Source organism: Sus scrofa, chromosome 7, assembly GCF_054392235.1.
Source record: "Sus scrofa isolate SSC_HxYL_T2T_F1_AM1 chromosome 7, Sscrofa_HxYL_maternal_Yorkshire_Landrace_v2.0, whole genome shotgun sequence".
NCBI classification, from domain to species: Eukaryota; Metazoa; Chordata; class Mammalia; order Artiodactyla; family Suidae; genus Sus; species Sus scrofa.
This window is the reverse complement of record NC_139389.1, coordinates 69,581,418-69,599,040: the sequence shown is the minus strand read 5'-3', so window position 1 is coordinate 69,599,040 and position 17,623 is coordinate 69,581,418. Positions and strand designations below refer to the sequence as shown.

The following is a 17,623-nucleotide window of genomic DNA, read 5'->3' as shown; positions in this document are numbered from 1 at the left end:
TTTTTCTCTAAAGCATTTTCTGATTTCCCAGTAATTAGGCAACAAGTGATGGCTGCAGTTATCAACGAAACACCTATAACTCTTGCCTACTTTCAGCCAAGTTTTAAAAGCAGATACAGTGTTGCCTCGTTAAAAATCGTGAATGCTATTCTCTTAGATTCTTTCCTCTTCCTGGAAAATGAGACCAATGGGTGTGACCTGCTCGCTCAGGCAGACACGCTGTAGCTGAATCACAGGCGTTCATTATGCCTTCCTGTTAGCTCAGATAAGCTTCGAGGAGAAAGTGACAACTTAAATTTGAGATAAAATACTTTATAATTTCTTCTGTAATCTTTTCCCATCCCCTTAGTTTGCAGATAGGAAGTAAATGCTTGGTTATTGAGATGGTGAGAGCACATGAAGTTGAGAGGGGAAAAAAGCCACATGTCCCACCAGGGACAATCAGATCCCTCCCTATCCAGAGAAAGGAATGGTATAAATGACCAGCTGTGGCCCCTGAGCTAATGATGAACTAAGAACAGTGGTGGACCACAATGGAGTGGCAAAAATCTGGCTAATGCTAGACTATGTTGCACTTTAAAGATCTAAACTAGGTATATTCCCAGGATGGAAAAGCATATGCATTAAGTTAGAGAGCTGATGGCAAACTATTGCCCTTCAGTTACAGATACTGATCATCCAACAGTTATTTTTTTAAAATGCTGTCCATGAAACTGGCAGACCCTAATCCAGTTTTTTGGATTTTTTTTTCCCCCCTGGCCACCCTGTGGCATATGGAATTCCCAGACTAGGGGTTAGTTCCTAGTTGTGACCTACTCCTCCAATCCATCATAATTTTGCTCACATTAGATGCATGGTGAAAATCTGTCACAGAGTTTAAGGTGGTTGTCATTATTTTGATGAGAAGGAGCAGAGTACAGAAGCAAGCTTGGGATCTGTGGTGTTTAGTTACAATTCCACTCACTAGCCCTATGACCGTATCTTGTAATTGAACGTGAGTCCAGTTCATTAAAGGTAAACTGAAGGAAAGTCATACTTGTTGGGTGGGGTTTGGTTAGATGATTATGTGAATGAGTATAAAAACCAGTGCCCAGCAGGCATCCTCTTTGAGAATTGACTAGTCCTAGAGGTTTTTCCTTGTGACTTGTACCAGAACATCTTTCTCAATTCAAGTAACTCTGCCATTCTCTGATCCATCCTCTTGAACCTTTATTCCTTAGACTCAGCAACAGGTAACCCTAGGACTGCATGAAACTAGGGAAACTAAGGAAGGACACAGACTCAACTAGAAGCTAGGCTCCTCCTCCATAAGCCAGCCCTCCTACTATGCTCACAGACCTGGCAGATAGGAGGGGGAGCTGCTAGGTTCACTGGACAGAGGTGTGAGTGAGGGTATAGATTGCTGTTACCTGTTTGGATTCTTAACCAGGAAATCAGACTCTGGAGCTTAATGATTTTTTTGTTTGTTTTGTTTTGTTTTTTCCCCTTTTAGGGCTGTGCCCTCAGCATATGGAAGTTCCCAGGCTAGGGGTTGAATCAGAGCTACAGCTGCAGGCCACAGCCACAGCCACAACAACACAGGATCCAAGCCATGTCTGCGACCTACACCACAGCTCATGTTAACGCTGGATCCTTAACCCACTGAGTGAGGCCAGGGATCAAACCCACCACCTCATGGTTACTAGTTTGGATTTGTTTCTGCTGCGCCACAGCAGGAACTCCTTAATGATTTAAGTCTTGATGGTCATTTGGAGTCACTGGCAAGGTAGGTGTGTAAGCAAACAATATCTGACCCAACTCTGGAGCCAACAGAAAAACTTTGGCCCTGACAAAGAGGGCAAGATTACAAGTTTTATTTACCGTTATGTTAACTCTTGGCTTCTGCCTGAAACAGCAGTTAGTTTTCTCAGGCCAATATAAATTCCCAGGACAACCCATTGGCCTGAATGTCAGGTTTAGAAATGCTTATCACTTTGGAATTTTTTTTTTTTTTTCCCAGAGCCGCACCCATGGCCTGTGGAGGTTCCCAGGCTAGGGGTCTAATTGGAGCTGTAGTCGCTGGTCTACACCACAGCCACAGCAAGGCCAGATCCGATCCACGTCTGCGACCTACACCACAGCTCACGGCAACACCGGATCCTTAACCCACTGAGTGAGGCCAGAGATTGAATCTGCATCCTCATGGATACTAGTCAGGTTCATTTCCACTGAGCCATGACAGGAACTCCTCACTTTGGACTTTATATGCCCTTTCCAGAGCCAGAACAAGTAGCCTTTTTAATTTCTTCTTTGCTTTCCTTCAGATTCCCAAGATCTCTTCAGGCCCACCAGGGGTAGGTGGAAGGGTGGCAGAAAAATCTTAATTCCAGACAAATCCTGGAAGAAAGAGAAAGTTGGCCTTTTGGAGTTAAGGGTAGTGAGGGAAGAGGTTGTGAGGAAAAGGGAAGGAGACATGAATGTATGTATGGAAAGACCCTTTCAGAGGAAAGGAAGAGTGGAAAAAAAAAAAGTTTTCTGGATCAAACTGTGTATCTAGGTCCCCCTCCTAAGGAGATGCCTCATCAGCACTTAGATGGAGAGAAGATTTTTGAGAAGTCCTTGTTCATTCCAGTGAAGTCCTACCCCAGCCAACAAGACCTCCAGCAATTTTTCTATAGCCCAGAACTGCTAGTGCTTACAGGACAAAGCCTCCTTAGGGTGGGTTTGTCCTATCCACCAAGCCTCTACCTTTTCCCACTGCGGTGCTCTCTCCTTTTTCCCTACAAGTACAGCCAGAGCTCAGGCTCCCTAAGATGCAAGTGGAATTGTATGCAGGCCTTGTTACCCCAAAGTAATTAAGATCTGGAAGACCAAGAAAGGCATCAGCAAACAAGAGATCAAATGCCTCCTTCCCCAGGATGTCCTCCTGCTGTAGTTCCATCAAAGTCACATTGTCCTTAGCACCATATTTCTAGTCTCCACTCCATGCTCACTGGCTACCAGCTAGCCTGATCTACTTGTCCCAGGAAGGAGAGCTAGGACAAAGGAAATTTTGATCTCTTTTCTACATAAAACAATTTTTGTAGGCAATGCTTTAACTTAAAGGTAACATCTTTGGGCCCACTGCAGGGTGGCTCTGAAACACTTGGGAAAATTCCTATACTCCAGAGACTGATGTCACTTCAGATGAACCACTTTATTCCCACCCTTTCTGGGGGAAGAGGGCTCTGAAGGAATTGTGTGACCCCTGAAGCTTCCTCCCTGCCACTCCCAAATTGATTCCAGAAACTGAGACAGCACCCAAACCTCCATCTCAGAATCCATCTTGTGAGAACCTGGTAAGTTACCCAGTCATGACTCAGCACCAGCCTCTTCCCTCCCTCTCCCCACTGGCCAAGATGAAAGGCAGAATCTAACAGAAGGCTCCTCCTCTCTGGATGGCCACATCCTCACCACAAACTGAATCATGGCCACACCCTGCCTGGATGGAAAATTACCATAAGAGGGATGGGGAAGTTTAAACTCCAGGAGTTTTAAGTTCTCAATCCAGAAATCATAGCTATTTACTCTCCCCCTAGAACTAATTGAAGAAAATAGTTATTTTCCCAGACCTAGTACTAACAAAGCCTGTCCAGGTCTGAAAGGGTGAACCAGGAGTAGGTGAACCTCTGTGTGTAGGATTTGCAACAATCTTGGCTTTGGTGAAGGACAATCTCTGGCACAGACTTGGCTTTCACAGGTTTCACCTCCCACCTCTAAGGCAGCCAGCCCTGGGTGGGAGAAAGGGGCAATGGTCCTTTAATTTCCACTCCAGGCTGTGGGAGGACTCCTCTCCAGAAATTCAGGGCCCTGTGCAACTTTCTGGGCAATGCAAGCATTCTTGTTATAGGAATGCTGCGGGTTTTAATTAGATTTGTTTTATACCATACATGTTTTGAATTTTTTTTTTCCATGCCTGCGGCATGTGGAAGTTCTGAGGCTAAGGACTGAACTTGTGCCACAGCAGTGACAATGCTAGACTATAACCCACTGAGCCACCAGGGAATTCCTGAATTTTTTCATGTACAGCTTTCTAACTTTTCAGATTAAAAAACTCCTGTTGCTGTTATGCAGAACACTATAAAATGGTACATTTAATTTCATTATAATTTTATTGGCACTAAAAGACTTGTGTATATCCTATTAAAAAAGTGACTTCCATGAGGTCAGCTCAGGTATTTTGAGTTTTTCTGGAAACATACACTATCTGTTCATTACTTCTTTTTTTTATCTTTTTGCCATTTCTTGGGCCACTTCCGCAGCACATGGAGGTTCCCAGGCTAGGGGTCTAATTGGAGCTGTAGTCACTGGCCTACGCCAGAGCCATAGCAACATGGGATCCAAGCCACGTCTGCAACCCACACCACAGCTCACGGCAACACCGGATCCCCAACCCACTGAGCAAGGCCAGGGATCGAACCCACAACCTCGTGGTTCCTAGTCAGATTCGTTAACCACTGAGCCACAACGGGAACTCCTGTTCATTACTTCTCATTCCACCGTTTGCTAGTACTTGCTCTGTCAGATGTTACTGATACAGAAAAACTAAGAAATGGTTACAACTGAGAAAAATCTATTAATAATTTCTGAAAACTGAGCAAAAATGTTATACCATTTGAGTAGCCAAGCACGTAGGTTCAACTGTTGGAACACCAGTGCCAACAGTTTGAGAACCGCTGGGGAAGTAAAAGAATGGTTAAGAGCTCAAGTCCTGGAGTTGAGCAAATCTGGTTAAAAACCCAGCAATGGCCACTAACCAACTGTGAGACCTTGCACATATTACTTATGATCTCTAAAAACACCTATCTTCCATCTTTGTTGTCAGGATTAAATGAAAAAAACAAAAATTGTGAAGTTTGAAAGGATATATAGCATAGAACCAGAATAGCAATTCTGGAGTCAGGTTGCCCCATCAGTCACTAGCCGTGGAATCTGAGCAAATCACTCATCCTCTGTGCCTGTTTTCTCATCTGCAAAATGTGAATAATGACATCTACTTCGCAGGCTTGTTTTGAGAATTGTATTAGTCAATACAAGTAGAGAGCTTACAACAATACCAAGCACTTGGTAAGAAAGCCAAAGTGTTATAAACTTAATGATCTACCTAAGAACTAAAAAATGTTAGTAGCTATCTCTGATACTACACAGATGAGCTGCAAGGGTCTTCCCAGGAGGCAGGATTTTCAGTTAGGGTGGGTCACCTGATGGGGTCATTTACTTAGAGAAGAGCTATTCTCCTAGACCTGAAACCAGATTGGGGGAGAGAGCCTTAGGAGACATGTAGAGTCAGAATGGCAGCAGTCTCATTCAAGGAGTAAAGCAGTTTAAGAAACAGCTCCTAGGAGATGGACCTTAAGAATGGTACTTCCATGTTAAGTTCAGGCCTTGTAGTCATAACTACAAAGCAGGTAAGGCACCCAGGCAAAGAAGGTTATTTCCGAAGTAGGGTGAAGATAATGAAAAGAAACAGGTAGTCCAACATCAAGATGTTATAACAGAATTAAAAATCTATACTTAAAAACCAGGCTTGTTCAGTGCTTTTTGTTGTCTCTATGCTTATGTTCCTATTTTTCATTAATAATTCATAAAATATTTTGTAATGTCCAACTGGTCTCTTGTAACTAATTTAGGATTTTAGGTACATGGAGCATAGCCTAAAGGCCAGCAGAAGGCTGGCAGTGGGAATTTCATCAGGGAGATGGCTTTCACTGAAACAATTAGGTCTCCTAGGAACAGCTGTCTTCCCTCCCATTGCTAGCCTTGGAGAATTTGGATTTCATTTCACTAAGGGAAGCTGATTCCTTAGGATTTCTTTATAGATTTTGAATTAGAGACCAACCCACTTCCTGTACCTGCCAGCTCTCCCCTCATCTCCCTATCAAAAAGAAACAGCTGGAAGGAGGAGGCAAGTAGGGATCAGCTCCTGATATATACAGCAAAGGAGAGGGGAGAGGTTTTATGCAGAAAGTAGAGGTTCTAAGGATAGGAAATCTGAGGGGTTTTGGCCTCCATTAGTCCTTTTAAATCGTGAAGAACAGTCATCAGTGGTATTCTATATCCTCAGTTTATGTCATCTGCATAACTGATAAGTTTCCTTTATCTAATTTGTTGGTTAAAATGTTGACAGATCTGTAGTATACTATACTAGACAGATTCAGCTCTGATTCCCACAACATAAACAGTCCCAACCCTCGTGATGTTCCACTCTCCCCACCCCCACCTCCATTGGGGCTTGGGGCAGGTGCTGGGCCAAGGCTAGTCAGACCACAGTGATCATATCCAGTCCACAGCACCTTCCATTTTATTGTTTTATTTACAAACAGGGTGAAGTCAACTGGGACAATCAGGAGTAGGGAGTCAATCTGGGCCATCCAAATGTGGAGTAGTTCCTGGGTCAATTTCCACCATGAAGGCCGCCGCTTTTATTCTTTTCCTGCCCCTTGATAATGGCCCCTTGTCCTCAGGGCAGCCCTGTCTGCTGCTCCTGAGCCCTTTTTGTTAGGGTGGATGGATCCCGGGGGAATGGGGGTGGTACGAGGGCTGGGGCCCCCTCAGTTTGTGTAAACCTGAGTTCCGATCACACGCATGATTTCCTTCTGTATCTTGGGGTCCTGAGTATTAATGTTGGCATCGCCCACCTGACCATCCTCATATCTGCCAAAGATAGGGCAAGTGTGAGCGCAAGAGGGAGAACAATACCAGAATAATGTCAACCAATGGAACTGCATTCAGAAGTGTGGCCACACCACCCCGTAAGTCAAACCCTTTCTTGTTACTCTTTAGTGTGGAAAAGATTCAGCTTATCTGGTTTCCTCTAAACAGACCCTGATCTATACCCATCCCTGTCCTCCAAGGGGCAAGTCCCAGTGCTAGCACCACTCAGGTAGCCAGGGACAAGTCTCTGATAACAGAAAGAGACTTTCCCCATAGTCACACGTCGTCATGCTCCCAGTCCCATCATGCACCCTCACTCCTCCAAGGAGTCCCCAAGGTAACCTCCTAGACTTACACAAAGAAGAACCGTGTGCAGACATGGTCAGAGACAGGGCACACCCAGATGTTCCCATGCTTCTGGAGGTCCTTGGATGTAATCACTGGGAAGAAGAGGGCCAGAGGTTACAGATATAATGTTTAGGCAGGGAAGAAATGGCATCATCATTATCCTTGGTTGGATCCATGTGCCAAAGGGGCACCAGAAATAAAGACAGAGGGCCCAGAAAAACAGGGGCTGGGTAAGCTACATACCTTCACAAAGTGCTATACAGTTTAGATTCCGACTCTGCAGGAACCTTGACTGAATGGATCGGGTCTGGAAGAGGAAAGCAGAGCCAGGTAGACTGTTACACTTTCCCTAGAGAGGCTGGTTAGTAGGTAATGGTTGGGGATGGGTATTGGGATATCCTGGGCTCCCAGTCACCCCCCCAAAATTTTTGCTTTCCCATAATCAGTCTAGATGAGTCCAGGCTTCCATCTTTACAGTTTCATGTCACTGCATTTAAACTCAGTCTCTGCCTTCATACTTATGACTGAGGCCACAAATGACTCTGGAAATGTGTTCATCTTAAAACATATCTGATTCCTTCAAAATGATCTTTAAACCACCCATCCCACCACTACCACTGTTTCCCCATCCACCCCTGTAGCCTAAACTTATCCCAGAGGAAGGGTTCTGCCTCAGTGGACCAAGGGCAACTAACGAATAATACCTGGGGGATGGTATTCATTCTGTTATATCTCTGGACCAGCTCATCCTTGGAGGGCATCCTGTGCTGTCCTTTTCCCATTCCTGTCACAGAACAACAAACCAGTTCAGTCACCCATTCCTTAATCAAATATTTACTGAAGTGCCTACTATGTGTCAGGCACTAAGCTAGAGATACATGGTAATACAACAGCGAAGAAAACAATGTATCTGCCCTCACAGACTTTAGTTTTATAGAGATTACAGGAAAGGAACAAATAATTACAACACAGCATGCTAAAGGTTATGATGGGAAGGATACAGAACACTGTGTGGAGTCAGAGGAGGGGAACCAGCCTAGCCTAGGGGTTTGAAGAAGGCTTCCTGGTGACAGCTAGGCTGAGAAGTATAGGATTAGGAAGACTTAATTAGTTAAATGAAGGTAGGGAAGTGTTCTAAGCAGAGGTAATATGACATGAATGGCCTGGAGGAAAAGCAAAGCCTTGTGCCTTAGTTTGTATGGGGTATAGTCAATGGTAGAGAAGTGGTGAAAGATGATGTGGAAGAGGTAGGCTAGGATAAAATCAAGCAGACCTTGTAGGCCATGTTAAGGCAACTGGACTTTATCCTAAGAACATCAGGGCATCACTGAAGGATTCTAAGATAGGAAGTAACACGTGAAATGAGCCAGGAATGAGCGGCCCAGGAGAATGGTGACATCAATGCCTCATGTCAAATGCCAGGCTGAGTGAAATGAGTGGAGAGGAAGCAAGCAGAGCAAATCAGAACTACTCTAGTTTCAAAGTTACATAAAAAGCTCTGACAAGAGTCATTCAGGGTAAAGGGATAAAGCACAACATTAAGAGATGAAAAATTTTCCACAGGTAACCATAACAGTAACTACCTTGAAGAGTCCTGCTTCCTGCAGAAAGTCTTCCCAGACTTAAGGGAGAGGTGCCAATTCACTCATTTTCGCCCTATCTAGATCCATAAATCCTCCACCCTCCTTACCCCTCACTGAATAGCCCTGTTTATAACTATAGACTCATTCCAATTCTTCCTGTTTAGATATGAAAGAGTGCCAACTCTTTCTGGCCTATGATTAGGACTTCAGTCTCTGTATTCAGCTTCATCACAGGCACAGCCTTATGACAGTTGGGATGAGTCTGTGTATGTGCATATGAGACCATGACACTGAAAGGAAGATAAGTGAGGATGGAAAATGATGCCATCATTGCAGGTCATAAGCAGGGGCCCTTATCTGATCAGCCCACCCTGGAACGTTCTAACTCCAACTAACTTCTGCTGCAAGTCTTGGTTTTGTGATAGTCATGGTATAGAGGTAGAAATGATAACCACTGGACTGACATTCTTCACTGCTCAGGCTGTCAATTCATCATGCACTCATACTGAAGTCCCTGACAAAATTCAGGGCAATGAGAGCCTCAAGACTTGAATTTCCAATTTCCTCCTACAGGATACCTACCACCCCTGTTTCCAACTTCTCCATTAGTCTTGACTAGGTTTAGCTCTGTGTCCAAACGTTACGACATTTTTAGATTTGAGTATTTCAGTGCACGGTCCTAAGTGAAATTCCCACTTAGGTTCTACCCCAGAGAACACTCTGATTTCTACGACTAGTCTTAGAGATGGTCCTTATGATATAATCTAAATCTTGTCCCATTTCAATCCTGTTGCACACTGTCCTGTCCGCAGTGACCCAATCATCTTCTGTGAGTTTTCCAATGCACACTGAGAACCTGGAGGCAAAGACAGTCCCTAAAGACTTGGTGTCCAGAGTATATACTTGTGAGAAGTTTCTACACATGACTAAATAAACAGACAAAGTTTACCATCTCCCACTGTGCCTCATTTTAACCTGCAACTACGGCCAAGTCATCAGTTTCCGCTAGTTAAATGGATGCTCTCTATTTATAATGATGTCCAGAGGGTACCCGGTGACACTAACCTACAGATACCCTGAGGAAGAATAAAGAAAATCAGAGCAGAAAGGAGCAGAAGGAAACATACAACAAAGACAGAGCTGGCCAAATGCTAGAGTGACTAAAATAAGTCTGGACATTACCAAACATCCCACCCAGTGGTAGAGACTCTCACATATCTATGGGGCCCTCGGAAACTCAGTCATTCAAGCAAAGCCTACCCTGTCAGTCCTGTAACTGGCCTAGAGGTTAAGAGAACTGGATCTGGGTTCTAGCTCTGCTACTTCAAGCCGTATGACCCCGACAAAGTCATTTTTTTCTGTGTATCTGCTTTCTTATCTGTAAAGTAATAAGAGATTGAACAAGATGACCTGTAACTCCAACAGCAAAAGCATATGTCATTTTGTATATATAATCAAATTGACCTTTGGAGAGGATGAAGAATGGTGCCATATGATATTTTACATAAGCAGTAAATAAAGAAGAAAATTAAAAAGTCAATAGAGATTTCTGGCTTCAAATGATAACTAAAGTCATTCAGGCACTCAGTAATAAATAAAGGCCAATGGGAGAGAAGAGAGAGAGAGAATAGGGAGAAAATAGACAAAAAGAAACTCTGTGGGTAGCGGGAGGCAGAGGAACCTCACTACTTAGAACAAGAGCTTAATTAGAGGGAAGCTCAGGCAGGGACAAAGATAAAAACTAAGAACCTAGACAAAGCCAAAAGACTATTCCAACCCCACCCACACTTTGGACCCTAAGCACATGGAGTAAGACTCATTCACACATTCAATAAATATTCACTGAGCACTTACCCTTCATGGATCACTCATGACCTTTGGTTCATTACACACTTTTATTTAATAGCACAATGAATACCTACAGGCCTAAGCTAATTTCTCCCAAGTTGTTGAATGCCATTGTTGGCTCATTTTCACTGCTGAATGACAGCCCGATGCAAGAATATATTAAAATGTATCTACCCATTCTCTCTCTCTTTTTGACTTTTTAGGGCCGTACCTGCAGCATATTGAAGTTCCCAGGCTAGGGGTCAAATCGGAGCTGTAGCTACCACATCCATAGCAATGCCAGATCCAAACTGCATCTGCAACCTACACCATAGTTCATGGAAACACTGGATCCTTAATCCACTGAGCGAGACCAAGGACTGAACCAGTATCCTCATAGATACTAGTTAGGTTCGTCACCACTGAGCCATAACGGAAACTCTATCCATTCTCCTGATGATGAGAATTTGCATTGTTTCTAAGATTTGCTGTCGCAAACAGTATTACTCTGAACATACATGTATACACCTTTGGGTGGACATATGCAGAAATGAAAATGCTGGATTGCAGGGGTAAAATTTTCTCACTTTTATGAAATTTACCACCAAATTATTTCCAAAGTGGTTGTACCAATTTATATTCCCATATGCAATAAAAGAGATCATGCTGATCTACACCTCTGCTACAATCAAAGGCATCAGATTCTCAAATTTTGCCAATCCACTTACATGCTAAATGGTAAGTCATTTTGGTTTTGTTTTACTTACTTGATTAATAGAAGCTGAGCAGCTGCTCATGTTTCCTTGGTCACATCTTCAGTGAAATGTCTGTTCATGTTGTTTGCCTATTTTTTAACTGAGTTGTCTTTTTATTATTTGTGATTTTTTTTTTGGGGGGGGGGGTCTTTTTAGGGCCTAACCCATGGCATATAGAGGTCCCCAGGCTAGGGGTCTCATCGCAGCTGTAACCATTGGCCTAAGCCATAGCCATAGCCACAGCCACAGCCACGCCAAATGTGTCTGCGACCTACACCACAGCTCATGGCAATGCCAGATCCTTAACCCACTGAGAGGCCAGGAATCGAACCTGCATCCTCGTGGATACTAGTCACATTCATTTTCGTTGAGCCACAATGGGAACTCCTGAAAGAATTTTTTTTTAACACATTTTTACTACTAATCTTTTGCGGTTATATGTGTTGCAAATGTTTTCTCCTGCTCTGTAACTTAACTTTTTACTTTCTTAAGGTGTCTTCTGATGAAGATTTTAGTGTTAATAAAGTTAAATTTATCAATTTATTATGATTTGCAATTCCATTTCTTTCTATTCTCTGGATGATTTTGTTTAAGATTGGGATAATATGTTCTTTGAAAGTTTGACTTAAGACTCACTAGGTAAAATTATCAGGGGTTGGTAACTTTTTCTGTTTTGTTGTAGAAAATTTTAAACTACTATTTCAATGTCTTTTATAATTTTAGAGCTATTCAGACTATTTCTTCTTGAATCAGTTTTGTTGTTATATTTTTCTAGGGATTCATCCATTTTGACAAAGGTTTCAAATCACTGGCATAAAGCTGATGGATTTCCACCATTAACTTTTAAAATTCTGCTACATCGATAGTTATGTTCCTTTCTTCATTATTTAATCGTACTTTTTATTAATTGTGCTTTTTCTTCTTAATCAGTCTAACCAGGTTTATCTGTCTGGTTAGTTCTTTAAAAGAATCATCTTTTGGCTTTTTTGGACCTATCTAATATATCTGGCTTTTCTTTTTTCACCACCCCGAGGCATGTGGAGTTCCTGGGCCAGGGATCAGATCTGAACTGCAGCTGTGACCTACGCCAGAGCTACAGTAATGCCGGATCCTTCAACCCACTGTGCCAGGCAGAGGATCAAACCTGCATCCTGGCACCACAGAGACACTGTCAATCCCACTCTGCCACAGTGGGAACTCCTATTGATACCTGTTTTTATTTCACTGATTTTGGCTCTTACCTGTATTATCTCCTTTCTTCTACTGTTTGGTTTATCCTATTATTAGGGAATTTTCTGGTTTTGCGTTTCTGGACCCAAGTTTCCTTATCTTTGTAACAGTTATAATTACTGGAGAATACTAAATAGTAATCTATAAAGGATCTAGCACTGTCCCCTTCATACGGTAGACATGCAGCTACGTGGTGGCTATCTTTTATACACAGACGATACAGAATAAGAACAAAAGAAGACTGAAAAGGAACTCAGACATAAACCTGGAACAAAGACAGAGCTCTAAGTCAGATACATTTTCTGAACTGGACAAAGCTTAACTCATCTCCTAACTAAACTATGAAACTTGTTCATGCCTATCTTTGAAATAAAATGCTTTCTCTTATATTTAAAGTGACTAATACAATAGTGTGTAATTACAGACAGTTTAAATTGTAAAAGGTGGTTGACAGGGAGAAGAACAATGTCTCCAGAGATATAAGCCAATGGAAGGGACTCAAGCTTTCATATATAAACCGATACGCATGTGTACACACACACAACCTGTAATGACAGGCTACTACCAAAAATGTGTTCTCCAAAAGAGCCTAGTTTCATCTACCAGTTATTCCATAACCCATTCTCAGAGCCAAGCCTCTCCAGTGAATAAAACCATCCCCATGAAGAAGAGGACTATCTAAGAGAAAGGGAGACATGGCCTCACTTTGCAAAGAATCTAAATTTCTAAGGAGAGAAAGTAGAGAAGATTATGTATCCATGACTGGGGAGAGAACTGACATAGACCAAGTATCCATGATGGAGGAGACAGCATAGGATTATGTATTCACAAAATGGATGCAATGTAAATAGAGTCAACGTGGCCAGAGATTATTTCTTACCTGAGTATCCAAAGGAAATACTGGAGATGGGGCTCAGGTAGATGCCTTTGCCATAGGCTGCTCCATGCAGCTTGCAGGGAAACACCAGGATGAGCAATATGAGCCTGGGCCCTCCCATGGCTGTATATTAGGCAGCCACAAGGCTTATCCAGCCCTCTGTCCCCCCATTTTATCTTCTCACTCATTCAGATAATCTTAGGCACCTACTCTTGAAAAGCTGCTTGGCTGAAAAGTGGATGCAGGTTAACCCTTTGCCTATGAAACACTAGATACTGATGCCTTGGAGAGGAGTTATAGAGCCGTTGAATCCATTCCCTCAGAATCCATGCTCCTGTCCCTAGGCCTTGGGACATATGCAGATTACCACCCCCCAAAAAGGAATATAGGACAGCAGCCAGGATGAGGGACAATAACCATTCTTTAGAGTCTTGCAGAGCAAAGAAATATGTCTCCTATATCAACTCTCTGAATGAACAGTTAAATAAATAGAAAAGTTCTAACAGGTTAATTGATCACAGTGGCTGCAATCAGCCTACAGCTGATTCCTGCCTAGAGCTACATTCCCATTCCTACAACACCAAAAAGCACAGCTTAAGGTCAAATATACAACAGTCACATTCATTCTACGTGGCTGCAACTTCCTCCCTAGGGAAGCCTCACGGGAGGCTAGGTTTGAGGATGCTGAAGCAAAAAACAGCTGGGTACTCTAGGGCAGACTTCCCCAAAACTGAGTGGGGCAGGGGGCAGGGAGTGGAAAGGGAAAAGGGGCACAGCCTCACCTGCAGTTTGGTGTAGGATGCATTGACCAGCCCATTGCGCAGGATCGAATGCCAGTTCTCAATGTGGGACCCACTGCAAGGCAGGGTAGAATATATGTCTCCTCATGGTATGAGGTTCTCAAAAACACTTCCAAGACTGCCACTCCCACCCATTCTCACCCACGCAGGACATGAAGATGGACACAGATACACCTAGCAATGGACATGCACATGGGTGTCATCACAGGCATGCAAGATGTGTGTGTGTGTGGCTAATATTCAGTCCCACCCTCTTTTCTGTGCTTTGGCTAGTCCCATCCTAAATCCTCAACTGCTGGTTCAATATTTTCATTTGTCTATTATCCTGCTATTTCAAATTAAACAAAATCATCTTGAATTCAACAAGCTTATCACTGATTCCAAATATGGCTTCCAGTCATGACTTCACATCTATCCTAAGGAAGGGTACCACTGACTCCCCTTGAAATTATCTTTAATCTCTCTTTTTTTCCCCCTCTCTCTCCTCCTACAATTAGGCATAAAGTGATTTCCTCCAAAGTAGCTTTCAAATCTACCCCTGCCAATCTGTTCTTTCAACCACATCTTTTTATATGTAAATATCATTTCTCCTCAACAACACTGTAAGTAGCTTGAGAGTAATGACTTTATCTTATGTATCTCTATTCTCTACAACACCTATCACAATAGCATTTAATAAGTATTTGTTCACTGACTGGTTGATGGACATAGTGTAACATAAACTCGTATTCCTCAAGAGAACCTACCCTCCCATCCCCCTATATTATTTTTGCCTCATCCAGCACCCATGCCCAGCCCCCCCCCACTCCTCACTGGAAGGCAAAGGTGCTGCCATAGAGCTTCTTGGCGGTCCGGAACCGAGCCTCCTTAGCAGGAGGGCTGCTCAGCAGGAGGAACTGGTGTGAGGTGTGCATGAACTTCAGCTGCTGCCCAGGGTGGGGGGGTGGTCAGGAAAACAGAACAGAAATCGAGATCAGGGAGGGAAGGGCTGGGGAAAGGGAGCAAATCAGGCTTGTACTGACCCCAAATAAAGGATATATACTTAGGCGCATAGACTATTACTGATGGACAAGACAACCAGGCAGGTCTAGGACTAATGTGGTTAGCTGGTTTGGAGCCCCTCCCTGCCTCTCACCAGAAATTTAAAGAGTTTAGCGGGAGAACAGTCACTTACCCTGCTGAGAGGTAGTTTGACAATGTGTGACCTGTTGCTAGAGATGATCCTAAGACAAAACAGAGTAAAAACAAAAAGGATAGAATAAGTGTGTGGTTAGGCCACTCTGAACAAAGTAGCAGCTTGCTCTGCCTCTGCGAGAACAAGCAAAGATTCCAGGGCTGTGTGAATTAAGTCCAGGTCACTATACGGATATTCCTACGGGTAGTGTTTGTGTATAAAAACTTAAAAAAAGTGAAGTTACTGACCAGAGACTAGCTAGTTACAAGGTAGTTTAAAAAATGGATAAAAGAAAGAGAGAGGTGGGAAATGGGCTGCCTATATCTAGGGAGACTAAAGAATACAATGAAAGGAAGTGAACAAAGAGTTTCCACTGTGGCTCAATGGGTTAAGGACCAAACATTGTCTGAATGAGGATATAAGTTTGATCCCTGGCATCACTTTGTGGGTTACAGGTCCAGCATTGTCACAAGCTGTGGCATATGTTGCATATGCAGCTCGGATCTGGTGTTGCTATAGTTATGGCACAGTCCCCAGCTGCAGCTCAGATTTGATCCCTGGCTCAGGAACTTCCATATGCCATAGGTACAGTCGTAAAAAGTAAAAACAAAAAAAGAAATGAACAAGAGGTAAGCTACCAAAAAAAAAGAAACTAGAAAGGTGGGGTCTGTATTACGATGTGACAACTGACACTTGGGATTTAGAAATTTAGAACTAGGGCTCAGGGTTATCCTGAGAGGAAGCCTGAAGCCTCCGAGATGGGGAAGATGAAAAGTTACTCTTTGGGCTGGAAAAAGAAACAGAAGAAATTAGCCCAAATTTCCTGAGGATTCAGGGACAGACTCAGCTGTATGTAGGCTGAACTCAGATGACAGGAGAGAACAAAGGAGTAAACCATTAATGGCTCAGCAAGGGAGCATTATCTCCTATGGATATGGTTTGGTTTTTGGTGCTTCATGCCAGTACCTGTGATGCCATCCTGGATGGTCTATGCCTGGCCATTCCTCATGCTAAGAAAGAGCATGTTGCACTGAGAAAGTACTAATGTCAAAGGCTAACCAGACAGAGAGTAGTCTAGAAGGGGAAAGCTCTGTCAGGAATAGAGAACGGAATCAAAATCAGGGAGAGAGCAGGGGGGTAGAGGAAAGTAGAGAAGGGCCAGAACCTTGCAAGGAAGCGGGGGTAATGATAGTGCTTCAAAAGGCTCTGGCCAGTCAACCAGTCAACAACAGGGAAGGGCTTGAAATAGGGAAAGGGAGTAGAAATAGGGAGACAGATCTCTCTGCATGCATAAAAAAAGAATTGAATTCAACAGCATTAATTCCTACATGTAAGCAGCACTCAAAAGCCTACTAGGAAACAGGAAACACCCACAGAAAACTTGAGGCATCATGTCAGAACCTGTGGGCTCTTTGTCAGGATCTGAGTTCTTGTCAAGTCCAGGTGTATCAATAAAGCCCCAAGAAAAAGCAGCCATAAAATATATAACCTTGGGAAGGATGCTGAAACCACCTCTAAGAGAAAGATGCCAAGAAGAGAAGGCTCCACATCTGGTACTATGCCCTACTCCCCCACCCGCTGAGGGATGAACCATTCTACTCGTACCACTGCAGGAGAGGATGGGCCAGGGGATCCAGCTTGTCCATCTGCTTCTTGATTTCCAGATATGAGCCCTGTAAGACAACAGCCATAAGGTTATCTCCCAGGAGAGGTGGGAGCCCTCCCATTTTCCAAAGACTATCAGCCCAGGGCAAGGTAGGCACTGAAGGCCACACCAAGGCAAGAGGAGATGGGGTTCCCACCCTCAAGGACCCCAGTCAGGTTGCAAAGACTAATAAATAAATAAATATGAAAATGACTGAAGATGCTTACAAAACAACATGCAGGTGGGTCTCCCTCATTTTATGCAATTCCTACAGCCCTAAAAAGTTTACTATAAATCAAAAAAATAAACAAAATCAATGTCGCAGAAAGATTAGGCTAAGGAATCCTGTGGTAAAACTTGACATAAAGCAAAGAATTCTTCCGACAAGTAAATTATCCCTCCTAGGTGTATCTTATGTGTTAATCTGAATTGTGATATATAGGATTTGCTGAGAAGAGGCCCACCTGTCAATGTGAGTACAAATGAATGTCTATTCATGCAGAGATTGCAGACGAGGGGTGGGGAAGTCTGGTGAGGGACAGCCTTGAGTCAAAGGATGATCACTGCTCCATGTGGCTGCCCCACCCCTAGAAGGATAGAAGATGTAGGCCCCTGGATCTAGTTCCTTACCTCCAAGCCCCCCTCCTCACCCTCCCAACCCTGGGCAAAGGGCTTTCCCTCACCTCTCTGATGCCCTAAGAATTATGGGAAA

At 43.4% G+C, this 17,623-nt stretch overlaps 1 protein-coding gene across 50 annotated transcripts in view; it reads right to left on the bottom strand.

The window, feature by feature from the left end:
* Nucleotides 1–1,837: 1,837 nt before the first annotated feature.
* PKM (pyruvate kinase M1/2) overlaps nucleotides 1,838–17,623 on the bottom strand; it is a 32,513-nt gene continuing 16,727 nt past the window's right edge. For 15 of the 50 annotated variants that reach the window (XM_084968879.1, XM_084968885.1, XM_084968877.1 and 12 more), the window contains 9 exons: nucleotides 16,872–16,939; nucleotides 15,267–15,315; nucleotides 14,906–15,018; nucleotides 14,075–14,147; nucleotides 13,296–13,365; nucleotides 7,725–7,804; nucleotides 7,264–7,327; nucleotides 7,028–7,112; nucleotides 6,297–6,672 (listed from right to left, as the gene is read on the bottom strand). In XM_084968879.1, the coding sequence (XP_084825005.1) occupies nucleotides 6,570–6,672; nucleotides 7,028–7,112; nucleotides 7,264–7,327; nucleotides 7,725–7,804; nucleotides 13,296–13,365; nucleotides 14,075–14,147; nucleotides 14,906–15,018; nucleotides 15,267–15,315; nucleotides 16,872–16,939 (705 nt within the window). In that variant the 3' untranslated portion in view covers nucleotides 6,297–6,569. Of the gene's footprint in view, nucleotides 2,377–6,296; nucleotides 6,673–7,027; nucleotides 7,113–7,263; nucleotides 7,328–7,724; nucleotides 7,805–13,295; nucleotides 13,366–14,074; nucleotides 14,148–14,905; nucleotides 15,019–15,266; nucleotides 15,316–16,871; nucleotides 16,940–17,623 lie in introns of those variants that run through there. The other 35 variants (XM_084968888.1, XM_021099110.2, XM_021099115.2 and 32 more) reach the window with 4 other exon arrangements.